The sequence below is a fragment of the Tenrec ecaudatus genome, chromosome 9, assembly GCF_050624435.1.
Source record: "Tenrec ecaudatus isolate mTenEca1 chromosome 9, mTenEca1.hap1, whole genome shotgun sequence".
NCBI lineage: Eukaryota > Metazoa > Chordata > Mammalia > Afrosoricida > Tenrecidae > Tenrec > Tenrec ecaudatus.
In genome coordinates, this window is record NC_134538.1 from 16,313,690 (window position 1) to 16,327,471 (window position 13,782).

Consider the following 13,782-nt stretch of genomic DNA (forward strand, 5'->3'; position numbering starts at 1 on the left):
AGAAAGATACTTGTGGAAAAGTAACTGACTTAGACAGTTACAGCTTTATTTGACTTTAATTTTCTAAGTATATTACAATTTTTTTTTGTTTTGGTCAAAAAATATGATCTACTCCCACCCTCAACTTATTTTTTTTCAGTCTTTGCATTTTTGTTGCGACTCAGAAGAGCAAATTCACTTGCTCAGAGACAAAGCACTATTTGGCAGTTAAGGAGAAACTAGAACTATGGGGGTAGCACTTTCCACTCTTGAACGGGGTGGTGGTGGTAGTGGGGGTAGCAGTGGGAGGGCTGAAGAGCAAAGAGAAAGACATTCTAGGATTCAAGCAGCAGGGGCAAAAGTACGGGAGCAGCAGGAACAGCCTAGCCTGGTTTACTATCCCGCCAAGCTCAAACAGTCACTAGAAAGTACTGGAACTTACCACTAGACACCCAGGAAACCCACTTCCACCAAGTCAATGTCAACCCATAACCATCCAGAACGTAACTGTTCATGGGAGTAGAAAACCCGCCTTTCTCCCAAGGAGCGGCTGGTGGGTTCGAACTGCTGACGAACGTGGCATTACAGTACAGCATGAGGGATCTTGGACTTGATTCTAAGAGCATGATACCTATTTTGAGAATATGAGGCTAGCAAGCCCTTCTCCCACCAATCGGGAACAGCACAGGCACAAGGCCAGTTGAGGTGCAGACTGAGTAATTCACCTAGAAGGCTGACATAGGTCTAGGTATCTCAAGGCGGCACCAGAAAGAGGCCAGAAGCAAATGGGAACCGTTTCAAGGGACTCTGAAGTAGAAAGAAACATTCAATTAGCCAGGCTCCCCGAAAATGGGATGGTCTGAAGAACTGATCATCTACCTAGTCCCATCTTTCTTGCTTAAAATCTTAGTGAGGTGCAGATAAGAAAGATCATTCCAAACCGATCAAGTGACCAACTAAAGCTATTATAACGAAACAAGTTCCTGTGATCTGATGATGCAGGGTGTGGCCTCATCGTCCACAGACATCAGAACACAGAGCCAAGGCAAGCTAGCACCACTGACAACCCCTTCCCCAGCTCCACCCCAAGGCCGTGCATGCTCTGAAGGCCCTCTGTACTGCTCTCTCCCGTCCTGCGCACACGTGCAGCCCCAGGGCCAGGAGACCCTGATCCCTGACAACCTAACGGGGAGGGCTTTCCGGTCTAATCACCGTGCAGAACGAATGACTGAGAAGCCTATTTGTAAGCTATTAACAGCCAGCTGGCCACTCATCCTCTCATGGCGCTTTTCTGGGCGTCTCTCCTACTTTCTCCTGAGGCGTTTCTCTCAGGAATTTGGTAGACAACTTAAATTAGGGGGGAAAAGAAGCCTACAAATGTGGGGAAGTAGTTATGCATAATGCATCTCTACCTAATCATCACATTTTAAGTACTATTAACTCAAATTCACCTAACTCAAACTGGGGCTGTCCCACATACTCAGGTAAACTTCTATTTCCAATAATCAATTTTATTGAGGCAAAATCCTGACTACTTTACAGGAAAGGGCAAGCTGAAGTTAAACACTTGGAATTTCTCAGGAAATCTTACAAGTTCCACTCTGTGAAGCCAATTATTCTGTTAAGATTGTCAAACTATATTTGCTCCCTTGCGTCCAGAGTAATTTTAAAAAGCACTGCATGCATACCTAAATTACAAAATTGACAAATCATTCTGAAGCCAATGTAAAGAAGCTATACCATGCTAAAAATAATACAAACAAAAGAGTACAAAATAGCAATACTGAACACCACAAACTTGTATTCAGAATGTGGATGGGTAAATAGATATAAAGACACTGTTTTTAAAATAGCATTATTGTTATGTCGAACTATTACTGAAGTAGAAGGCTGTTATCAAGGGATTAATAGGGTGAAATGAGATAATGAGTATACTAAACAGTTGAAAGAAATTTCTGGACTAGTAAGACACCCTCTAAACCAGGCGTCCTCAAACTATGGCCCACAGGCCACACGCGGCCCGCCGAGGACATTTATCCGGCCCACCGGGTGTTATTGCCCCGTGTGTTTTTTTTTTTACTTCAAAATAAGGTATGTGCAGTGTGCATAGGAATTTGTTCAGTTTTTTTTTTAACCATAATCTGGCCCTCCAACGGGTCTGAGGGACAGTGAGCTGGCCCCCTGTTTAAAACTCTTTAAAATGTAAGTGCTTTAAGGAAAAAGCACAAACTTCCAGCCTATGACTATGTGAACGTTTAAGGTATCTCTGCTGTACTCAGTGGTATAGCTCACGAAGACAGTGGTATTTCACTAAGAAGGTGTGACCATCACGCCCACCTGCAATCATCCTGGGGACAATCAGTCTACAGTCACATCCTCCAACAAGTGCCCTTATTATAAATTAAACCATCACCGGCATTAATCAGGGATAGGACAAATAAATAAAATGAATAAAGGCAGTCTATGAATCCCTACTTACCTTTTCCAAGTCATAAACAGCAGTAGCAAAACACCACAAATGTTAGTAGAATCCTAAGCGTTCATTTGTTGTCATAAAGGAAACCACGTTCCTAGTAAAATCTGAGTAATCCTGGTAAAAATCTCAGTAAAAACTTGTAACAAGTTTAAAAAAAACCCACAGGTCCATATCAGGCAAAGGTAGTTAGTAAGAATACCTTGCTCAGTATTATGTGAACATTGCAAGTAATCTCTGTGGCTTGATTTGTATCTTTAAAACTTGTAAAATATTCCACAGGATCAGAAGTCATGTTAAGCTTAAAGAATTGACTCCAGTAAATACATATTATTAAGGAATACATTTATTAAGGAATTGAGGGAGAAAATGATGCTTCCCCAATTCAAATAGAGAAATATCAGTATCTCCCAAGAGTGTTTAATTAATAAATTTCAGGAGCCATACATAAATTGGAGAAAGGGAAATCTCCAAAATGTATGCATGGGATATTCGAGCACAAGGAAACCCAGGCACTTAAAAACAGAAAAACTCATTCTCCAAAGATGCAAATGTTTACAAGGACATAGTTAATATTTTGAGCCAAATAAAACCAAAGCAATTGAATAAGATAAACGCCATCTACATGAACAAAATGCATTATATAAAGAGAAAACAACCTGGCTGTTTTTAAAGACCTTTTGTTTACTAACCATTTTATATAAAATATATACTCTTTGCCTTAGAGTATTGACAGTTTACAGGTTCTTGCTGGTTTATGGGGGTAAGAAAGAGTGCTTGTATATTCAAGTTTTAAATCTTTCCAAATATCGAAAATCAATAACCTCCAATGATGTTCAGTTTCAATGTCCCCCAACCATGAGCTTTTGTTTACACACAGTATACACAGGCCTAGTTTTAGTCGTCACATCAGTAACGAGAACTGCCTTTAATAATCGCATGTCAAGCACCCAAGACGTCAGAGAGAATCATTCGCTATTCCCTTTGATGGCTTTAAGAGCTGAAATGTTGCCTTCAGAACATCCCAGAGAAATCAACTATTGTATAGAGAGTCCGCCGAGAAGAGTTCATCTCTCACACTCAGTACCTGGCTTGAGTTGGCTAAGAGGAACATCAGAGCAAGCTGGTTCGGGTACTTGAAGAACTCTCCTATGGACTAGGGTTGATCTCTAAGTGAATTTTTAAAATACAACAAAGGAAATCACAGCCCAGATAGAAAGATCACTTGTACTTTTTACAATTAAAAAGAATCCGCATCTTATTGCCTCCTCTATCTCACTAGTATCCCTCACACTTTTGAAAACAGAAAATTATTTTAAATTATAGAAATTCTTTTTTTAATAGAAATTCTTATAAGTAGGACCTTCCCAATGATTTCCTGAAAGCTAACTGAGCAATGTATAACTCTATAAAGCTTTTAAAATAAGCCCATTGACTCAAAACATGCCACGCAATGTTCATGTCTTCAGTTTCCAGAATTTTTTTTTTAATTAAAGCTTTTAAAAGGTGACATACTGCATCCTGAGGATTTAAAATCTGTGTATCCTATAATGTCTGAAAAACACTCGAATGTCCAGCAACTTAGTTTCACAAAGGAGTCTGTCTGTACATGGCTGCACAAGAGAAGCAACCCGCCCCCCTTTTGATAATGAAAGTTCACACACTGGCTTTCATCCAGTAGGTGCCCACCATGTGCAGGCTGGATTCAGTTGTTTCATTGTTACAGAACAGATGAAACCAGATTAAAAAGGGCACTATTCTCCCTGGAGTGCTCCCCTTGCTAAAACTCAAAGGCAACAAGTGAAAATGATACAGTTGCTGCTCGTTACTGTCCTGATCTTGCAACAATAGGAAGGGCAGGACACATTTTTATTAGTAAACTAAGCCATGGACAAAGACCAAACACAAGTGTAAACAACATGCTCTCTCATCTTTTGCCATTATGTAAAATTGGGTAAATAAGTCTCGACCATACTTTAATCTTTTGATAAATTTAAAATTTTCAAAAATAACCATTAGCCTGAAATAACTACTGTAGCCTCGTCTCTTTCCAGCCCAGATTCTGGAGTCATTGTTTTTTAATATACAACAAAGAGGGAAGGAGACAGCATGAAAATTCGGTCTTTGTTACTATTTTTGGTTAATTCAAAATTTTAAAAGGTGCAAAAATATGGCATATCAAAATATAAAGTAGTGGAATTAAACGACTGTAAAATACCTTAAAACACTAGATTATTTCTTTGTGTAAAACAAACTAGAAATGTGAGCAGACTCAGCTCCCAAGCCCAAACAAACTTTATCTCTAAAAAACTAACACCATTTCATATTTGAGGATTTTACAACAAAACTGCTTTTCATTAGTGCTTGTTTTTTAATTCAAGCCCTAGGTTTTTAATGTGAGCTATATAAACTAAGACCCTCCTTTCCTGCTCGACCATCTCAACTAAAGCAGTGCACCCCTACCACCAGAGCTTCACTAACTAGTGTGCTGTGCTGCTGGAGTTCATCTGGAAAATTAAATAGAGGGAGAAACGCCAACCTGCAGGGCAAATTTACTTAATCGTGTTAGCCTAACTTCTCCATTCAAGGTGGTACAATGCATTCCTTTTAACCTTAACCCATTTCTTAAAAGCAAATCATATCTTTGCGATTGAACTCGCAAACTGTAAAACAACATGTAACTCGACTGTTTTTAGCGTATTCGGAGAGCCATGCAACCATCAGCACTGCCTAATTTTAGAACTTTTCGTCACCCCCAAAAGAAAGCCTGTACACTTGAGTACTTTCTTCCCCCAACCCTTGGAAACTAGGAGCCAATCACATTGGGTCTCCATTAATTTGTCTCTTCTGGGCATTTCATATAGTAAATGGAATCGTACAATGTGTTCATGATTGCCTTCTTGCAATTAACACAGTGTTTTCAAGGTTCCCGCATGCAACCTTAGCAAATTTCTCAAGGTTGGACTTTTCTAAACCCTTTAACAAGTCAATCATACAACCTTTCAAAGTTTAAAACCTGATCTACACCTCAGCCCCCCTCAAAACTGTGTGTGCTTGTATCCTCACCTAGCAAATCTAAACCATAACCTGCTATTTAGATTCTTGAATTTTTTAACTCTAGGTAGGTCGAATAGTAAACCAGTAACTTCTTTTAAAACACTGTTCCACATTATTTATATGAAAATGAAATAAAATTTTGAAAAGTAATGCTACTCGGGTTCCAGTTCATAAGTGCACGGCGTTATACCACATACAAGTGATATTTAAGCATTCTCTCAGTAATGCGGTTAAGTCTTATTAGAATACCCTTTTTAAAAAGGAGGTCGGGTCAAAACAGTGACTTCCTAGGGGCAGTCTGCTGGGTGTTAAATTCAACGCAGTGGTCAGCTCAGGTTAGGGTGACTGTTTTGGGGGCTTCCAATGAAATAATATTGATATGTTTTCTCTCAAAGGGGATAGAATAGTCACGGGGCTTCTATTTGGAAGAAGTTTTAAGAAAGTTGAAAACTGCATGGGTGGGAAAAAGGCAGAAAGTGGTGCCAAGGAATTTTTTTTACATCACAATACACCCTCTGATAGCTTGAGGCTAACAAAGCTGCCCTAAGGGAACTTCATTGGGAAAGTTGATCCCACCCATCCGAGAGCCTTAATCTCGCCCCTCCAGACGGCTTCTATTCCCCAAACTCAGAAGAACGTTCAAAGAAAGCACTAGTTGCCAGTCCCTTGGGATGACCACATGGTGTAAAGCAAACAATTCTTCGGGAAGGGCTAGAAAAATCGAAGCCCCATCTTCAGATGTGGAGGCGTAGACGGAGGATATGTGGAGAAAAATGCCTTCGGATTTTGATATTTTGTTTAATAAAGGTTTCTATGATATTGTAGTGATTTAAAATTCTTAAAACGTATCCTTGTATTTCTCTAACAACAGGATATATATATATATATATATATATTTTAATCACTATAATAGGTTGAAAGCAAATATTAAATGTAGAAAGCATTTCTAAGGCAGCCAACATGTTAGGCGGCTATTACTTACCCCTTCCAAACCTCCCTTTATGTTGTCTGTACTACTGATAGTGAAGCCTCCACGGAATTGCGTGTGCTTGACAAACTTCCACATTTTCTACGTTAAGGGAGGAGGGTGATTGCCCTAATCAAACCCTAAACTGATTGCCATCAAGTGATAGCGACCCTCAGCTGAGGGTTTCCAAGACTGTAAACGTTTTGTGGGAGGGGGCCAGACCGCTTCACATTCCTCCCTCACTCCACGTGGCGGTGGGTTTGAACAGCCTACCTTTCGCTAGCAGTCCAACTCTTGGCCGACAGCGCCACCACCCCTCCTTAATGCTATCACACTAAGACGCTCATCTTACCTCGACCAAACCACCCAGAGCTTTAAGCGATATACTAGACAAACCCCTAAAGAATGTCTCAGTATGTCGCTAATTTCTTGCCAGCCCTTTTCCAACTACGAGCCGAAGCCCTGTTCACAGAGCGCTTACCTCAGAAGGGCAGAGTTGCCAGGAGATGCATGTCATGAGTCAGGATTTGGGGGCTTTCGGTCATATATTTTTACCAAACAAGCCACGTAGAAGAGAACTTTAGGAGAAGCTTTGGTGTGGTGGGATGATACATTAGCAGACGCTTTTCGTCTAGCGTTTTCTCAAGAACGAACTGCCCTTTACAACTTTTGTGAAGCGTGCTAAGCAAAGATACTATTTAAAATGCGGGCCTCCTGCATCAGAAAAACAAGGCCACCCCACTGCTTTGTTGACTTCTCAGAACTTTGTTGTTGTTGTTAAGTGCCTTCAAATCAGTTTGCTTACATACACCTTTGTGCAACAGAATGAAACGCGGTCAAATTTACTAACGTTAAAAAATAAAACGAGGGAAACTTCGGTGGCGGGCCACAGTAAAATTGATTGGTTCTCCTGATCTAATTTTAGCGTTTGTAAGCTAAAAACAAAACCCTTGGTCTCCCCAAACCCCACCTTAAAGCCTACGTAGAAGTCAGAAGTCTTTCGCCAAATCCGGTATGCAGAAAGTTTAGAGACAAAGAGCAGCGGGGCAGCGCAGAATTGTGGACGGTCCCAGCCTGAATCCGTGTCTTCCAACAACTCCAAGCAATGAACCAGAGAATTCCATAAAGGTTTGCTCCCATTCCGTCGTAAATTCGTTTCTCAGAAGACATTTAAGAAGGATTTGTTTATAAAAACAGCCTTTTCTGGACTGCCTCTCTGGTGGGACGAGGCGGCGCCCCCGCCCCGCCGCTTCTTCCTGTCCCTCTTCGAGGTACGACACTGATTTTCCAAACTTAATGGGCACCACCTGCATTCTCTCTCCAAATACCCGCCGATCCCCTACCTTCCCGGCCGCAGCTTGGCTACTGCGCTTAAACTTTTAATCACGTTCAAATTGCCCATCCACCAACACCTCGAGTTTACCGTAAGCCATGTTTTATTGTGTGTTGTTTTTTGTTGAGAAAAATCAAATTCCCTACTGCTGCTGCTGCTGCCTCCCAACACGTCGCGATCCTAAATTCTCGCTCCCTCTCTCCTTGGAGCTCCCAACCCCTTACCCGACACCACCCAAATGCACGCTAGCGGAGAGCTAGCGGGAGTCGTTGTGGGGGGCGAGTGGGGAGCGACACTGCTTATTAACTACATACAAAGGAACTGGCGTGGGGGGTGGTCGCGATGCAGGGAGTGGCACCACCACAGCCACAACAAAGCAGAGTCCGGGGCTCCGCACGCGCTCCCCCCTCCGATTCTGGCGCGCCAGGAAGGGCTTTGCAGGACACCGCTCGCCAAAGGCCCGGTCTGGTGCCCAGCGCGGTCGTGGGGCAGCGGCTGCGGCCCGCTCAATGGGAGGCTGTCCTAGCGCCCGGAGCAGCGAACAGGGTCGGTGGAAACCCGGAGTGCAGGCCCCCGACCTGGGGACTCCGACCCTCTCTCCAGAAGGGTCTGGCGGGATGAGGGACCCGATCGCGCATGGCGGCGGCTCTGAGCTGGCGGTGAGGCAGGGACCCTTCCCTCCCCGCCCGCGAGCCCCGTCGGGGACGCCAGCTGCGATCTTTCGGGGCAGGTAACACGCCCGCCAGCGGGCCAAGTGTCCGCCGAGGCCGGGCCGTAATGCCACCAGGAAACGACGTGTGGGCTTAAAAACGTGCCCATCCAAGGACGAGAAGCCACGCCGCGCAGCCTCGGGGTGTTTGGAAATGTGTCCTGCGACAGCGGGGATTCCGCGAGGCACCTCTCCTTCGAGGGCAATCGGCACCCCGCGGGCCGGGCGGTTCCCGCTCCCGCCCACCGGCCCTGGTCCCGGCAGCCGCTCCCGCCGCCTGCGCGCCGCGCAGGGCCAGCGCTGTGCGCTCGGCGGCGCGGGCCCGGAGCCTCGCGGGGCTGGGGATCGTCCGCCCGTCCCGTCCTTTCCGCACGCGGCCGGCCCGCGGGGGAGCGCTGGGCATCGGCGGCGAAGATGCGCCCACGAGGCCCTGCCTGCGCGAGGTGCGCCACGCCAGGCCCGCAGGCTCCCAACTTCAGCGGGGCCCCTGGGGCCACTTGGGCAGGGCGCCGCCGCGCCCCGCCGCTCCCGGGCCAGGGGGCCCATCGGTGCGACGGGGCGGAGGTGGGTTTCGCCCGCGGGGTCCAGCCCCGGGTTTGAAAAGTTCTCGCAGCGGCCAGGGGCGGTGGGGCCCGTACTCACTTTCGCCACTCGTCGTCGGCCAGAGCGAGAGCGCCACGCAGACAAACAGCAACCCCCACAGCGAGGTCAGGGACCCTCCTCCGGAGGCAGCCTTCATTCCTTTGGTTTGGGAGCAAATTCCCATCGCTCAAAAAGAAAGAAAAGGGGGGACAAAAAGGAGAGGGGGTGCAGAGAAGGGAAAAAAACACAACAACTCTCCAACGCAGTCTTCGTCCCCCTCCAAAAAACGGCGGCGAGGGAAGCAAGAATCCGAAGGTGGAACCCGCCGAAAGAGCGCGCGGGCGGAGGGCGACGGGCGGCGGCGCGGGGTTCGCGCGACCCTCAGAAGCCGCAGCTACGGCTCAGGACTCGCACAGTCGGGAAGCCGAGGCGCGCTGGACCGGGCTGTCGGCATCATCGACCTCCATTTTCAAACGGAGACAGGAGGGGAGAAACTGCAAAGGGGGGGGGTGGGGGGGAGCCCAAATCAGTCTCGGAAAGGAAAAGCCCACCCGACCACAAGCCCACAGCCCCGGCCCCCGCGGCAGCAGGGCGCGTCACAGTTCGCCGCGTGCCCCCCAAGTCTGGGGCAGAAATGCGGGGCAAAAATGAATGAGGCGCCCCCTCCTCCGCCCGTGGGCTCCGCTCGCCTCCGCCTCCTCCCCCCGCGCCGCCACCGCCACCAGCTCCTTCCCAAAAGCAGGACACACAAAGCGGCGGGCCAGCGGGGAGAGCTCGGCAACCCGCCGCGCCGCCCCCCACCCCAAGCCCCCACCCGCGCGGCCGTACGCGGGGGGCTCCGCTTCGCTGAAGGTCAAAGCCAAGGCGTGCGGCGCACCTTGGGCTCCCCTCGCGAAGGAGGGGCGTGGAGGGTGCGGGAAGGGGTCCGGGAGCGGGGCAGAGGGTCCGCGGGCGCCGGCCGAGGTGCCCGGAGGGCTCCCTGGCAGCGTCCCTCGGGCGCGCTCGCCCTCTCCGGAGTTCGCCCCGTTTGCTCGCTCCTCCTCGGGGTTTTTTTTTCCGTTTTTCTCTCCGCTCAGCAGAGTTAATGCTGGTAAACAAGAGCCTCAGACTCGCCGCGCCGCCGCCGCTGCCACACACTGGGGACTCGCGCGCGCCGCCGGGGCCGCGCACACGAGTCCGCGCGCACCCTGAAGCGGCTACAGCCGCAGCCGCGACGCGCCGAGGACCCGGCCCAGCTGGCGCGCGCCAAGAGCCGGAGCCCGGGAATCTGGACGTGCGGAGCGGAGCCGGGTGTGGGGCGCCGAGCGGCCAGGCACCGCCCCCACCCCCCGCCCGCGACGGGCACACACGCGCGCGCGCGCATACACACAAACACGCGCGCGCGCACACACTCTCGCCCCCGCCCGCACTGCGCCGGCTTCCCCGCACGCGCCCTCCCCTCCCGCAGGATTCCGAAAAACAATGCCCCCGGCCTTGGCGCTGGCCCGGCGGCGGGGAGCGGGGGCCCCTGCGCGGAGCCGGGCCGAGGGGGAGAGGACGCGGTGGGCGGGGCGCACGGGGCTGCAGAGGTTGTTGAAAACCACCTCGACGTGGCTGGCCATCGCGGGGCTGGTTCTTGAAAAGCTTCATTGTTTCTTGCAGCTGTTGCAAAATAAATAAGTGCGCGGATGCGGCGTGTTTTTTTTTCCCCCCGCATCGGGCTACATCGTAGGAGTGAGGCGGGAGGGGCACACCTGGGAGAGAGGGAACCCCCGCTACTACAACAGGCACTTTCAATGCTGGGCACGGGCACGGACGGCTGGACCGGGAAGGTGCAAGTTTCCAGATCCGCGAGGGGCTGCGGTGGAAGGGAGCGGCCCGGGGGCTTCGCCGGGGGTGTCAGCGGGGCGGACCCCGAGGGGAGCAGGGCTCCTACTAGGACGCCGCGTGCGTGCCCCGGGCGCATCCCGTGGCTGCCGCCAGAGGGCGCGGTAGCAGGAGGGAGGGCGGCCCCCCCCTCGGCGCTCCCCGCCCTCCGGGAAGGAAATGAGGGGGCCCGGTCTGGGGTCGCGCCGGCGGGGCCTAGGGCCCCAGTGGTCACTGCCCCCCTCCACCACCCCATCCCCACCCCCACCGCACACACAGCGCCCAGCCTTGCGTTGCTCCAGGCTCCACCACGTGGGCGTGCAGGCTGCGGGGGGGGGGGGGGCGGGGGGGGACAGGATCTGGGTGGGGGGAGGCCAGGGGACCAGTGAATGGGGGCGTCGCCATGGGCAGAAGCCTCTGGCTCTCTCCGATACCGGACACACCGCACACACTGCGGATCCTTAGCGGCTGCGGATGCTCCTTCTGCACCTGCTTCTGCCCCCGGCCAGCATCTCTTGCTCGGTTTGCACAGAGACTAGGTACCAGCACTGTCCCCAAGGCGCCTGGGAGTTTTTCTTGGCGGTGCGGCAGAGGTTTGCAAAGGCAAGACCAGCGAGATGGCCAACTAATGAATTTAGTGCTGTGAAAAACTGCCCTCAAAAGGGGGAAGCAGAGCAGCCCTGGCAGGAAAGAGGAGTTAGAGATACGTGGACTTTTCAAAATAGCGATTGGACCACGTGTCGCCTTTAATGTGGTCCGTCCATGACTCAGGCTAATTAATGTCAATAATGAATAAAAAGAAAATGACTAATCAAAGAGTAGTGTCTAGATCCGCTGCAAGAGTGTTGGATCATGGTATGGCGATTTGTTTTAAAGAGAAGGTAGGTTTCTTCTATTACTCACTATGTAAAAGAATGCCACATTCATAAATAATTTTTAAATTGTTGAGAACTGGAAACAATCCAAAAGCTATTTTAACAGAAATAGCCTTTCTTTTCAGAATGTAATGTTCAGGATATTTACTCCCTCGATCGTTTTTCCTCTTGGAAGTGTTTAGTTCAATTCAGTAATCCAGTTACGTAGGAAGGAAATAAATGTTTTTATTTAGGAAAATCCTGAGATTGTTTTGTTTTTTTGACAGTCAGTCTTATTTTAAAGTTAAGTACTAATGTTTTTTAAGTTCCTGAACTTTAACAATGATAAATATATTAAAATCATAAAGAGAAACTTATGTTTAGCATGTACCTGAAAAATTATGTTTATACTATTAATTTCTAAATATTTCTTAAGAGAGTCTCAGCTTGAGGTTGATCTTAATGCCTACAAATCCATTTGGGAGTTAGATTTACAGGAATATTAGTATCATATTCTTCATTGTGATTAGTGTTCAGAATTTTTAATAAGACTTGTAAATTAACACAAGTTTAGAGATAATGCTTAAAAGCCAGCTAAAATAAAACCTTTCATTTATACATAATATATTAATATACTAGTTATTTATGAGAACCAAAGGGGTATATAAACACAAATACAGTTAGCAAAACTGTAGGATTTAGGCTTGTTTTCTAAAACAATGATTTTTCATTTGTTCCAGAAATGTGTGATTTTTCTTGAAGTAGTGGGAAATCAGTTAAGATTTGAATATTTTGACAGTGTGATTTGGTTTAAGTTGCTATATAACATTTAGGTTGTATTTAGGCTATAATTTGACCACAGAGACAAAGAAAGTAATTTTTATTTTCTCCATTTATTAATTATGCAGACCCAAGTCAAACTGCTTTTTCAAACTTTGAATTTGAAAGCATGTTGAAACCTTGAATTAGAATATCTATTTTATAGCCACACTAACAATACATTCTGCTGTTTGTTTTTCACAATTTACCCCAAGTATCTTATTGCTGCTTCTTCTCTTGGAAGAGAAACAGGTCCCTTGTTTTCATTTCTTAAAACTTCTCTCTCTATGAAATTGTCTTTCTAAATGTTCCAGACCTCTCCAAACTTGTGTAAAGTAGACTTATGAGAAACACCACAAAGCAGCACAAATGACAAATGATATATTCCCAAAACGAATGTTACTCACCAGCATCTTTGAAACGATGTTGAGTGAAACAGGCAAGTTCCGAAAATGTCTACACACTATAACTCCATTTTATTCGACTGTAAAACAAAGCTAAAAAAATATATGATACACATTTTCAAAGTAAGGAAACGAAGTATAGGATAAACTTGGTTTCTTGTTCTAGAAGGAGGAGGAATGAAGGATTCAAAATTCAGGATGTTCGTGAGCTCTGGGAGGAGACGGGCGAAAGCCTCTGAATGTATATGATAATCTTAAAATGTGCTCTTTCTTGGATTGAGTAACAGATGTATAGATTTCCATTTAAATTAGTATTCTTTGCTTCACAATAAACTGATATCCATAAGTAAATGTATCAAATACTAAAGAAGACCAAACTACGTGAGTGGTCCATGAAAGAGATCATCCCAGTTTTCTGAGGCTCCATCCAGTCTTAAGCTGTTTGTAAAAAAAACAGCTCGAAAGTACTGGGGAACTACTAGAATAATAAACAGTTCATCAAGGTCGTACCCTTAAGAATACATATAAGAAGAATGTACATCCATATCATATCAATGCAGGTTAAGACCCCAAAACATCATGAAACCAAAATTTTAATGATTATTAACTCTATAGGTAATTCCGATCATGAATTAAGAGTTGATCATATAAACTGTCTGACAGTTTCTTATAAGAGTAAACTTAAGATCTAGCAATTCTGTCCTTTCTTCTTCACCCAAAATATATGCCACCAAATAGCGCTTAACAGTTATATTGGAAA

General features: G+C 47.1%; 1 protein-coding gene across 1 annotated transcript in view; it reads right to left on the reverse strand.

Moving 5' to 3' along the window:
- Positions 1 to 10,276, reverse strand: part of IGF1R (insulin like growth factor 1 receptor) — a 308,352-nt gene extending 298,076 nt beyond the window's left edge. Inside the window, exons 1-2 of the mRNA XM_075557892.1 lie at positions 9,978 to 10,276; positions 9,161 to 9,594 (exon numbers count right to left, since the gene is read on the reverse strand). Of these exons, the coding sequence (XP_075414007.1) occupies positions 9,161 to 9,284 (124 nt within the window). The 5' untranslated portion in view covers positions 9,285 to 9,594; positions 9,978 to 10,276. The remainder of the gene's footprint in view (positions 1 to 9,160; positions 9,595 to 9,977) is intronic.
- Positions 10,277 to 13,782: the final 3,506 nt, after the last annotated feature.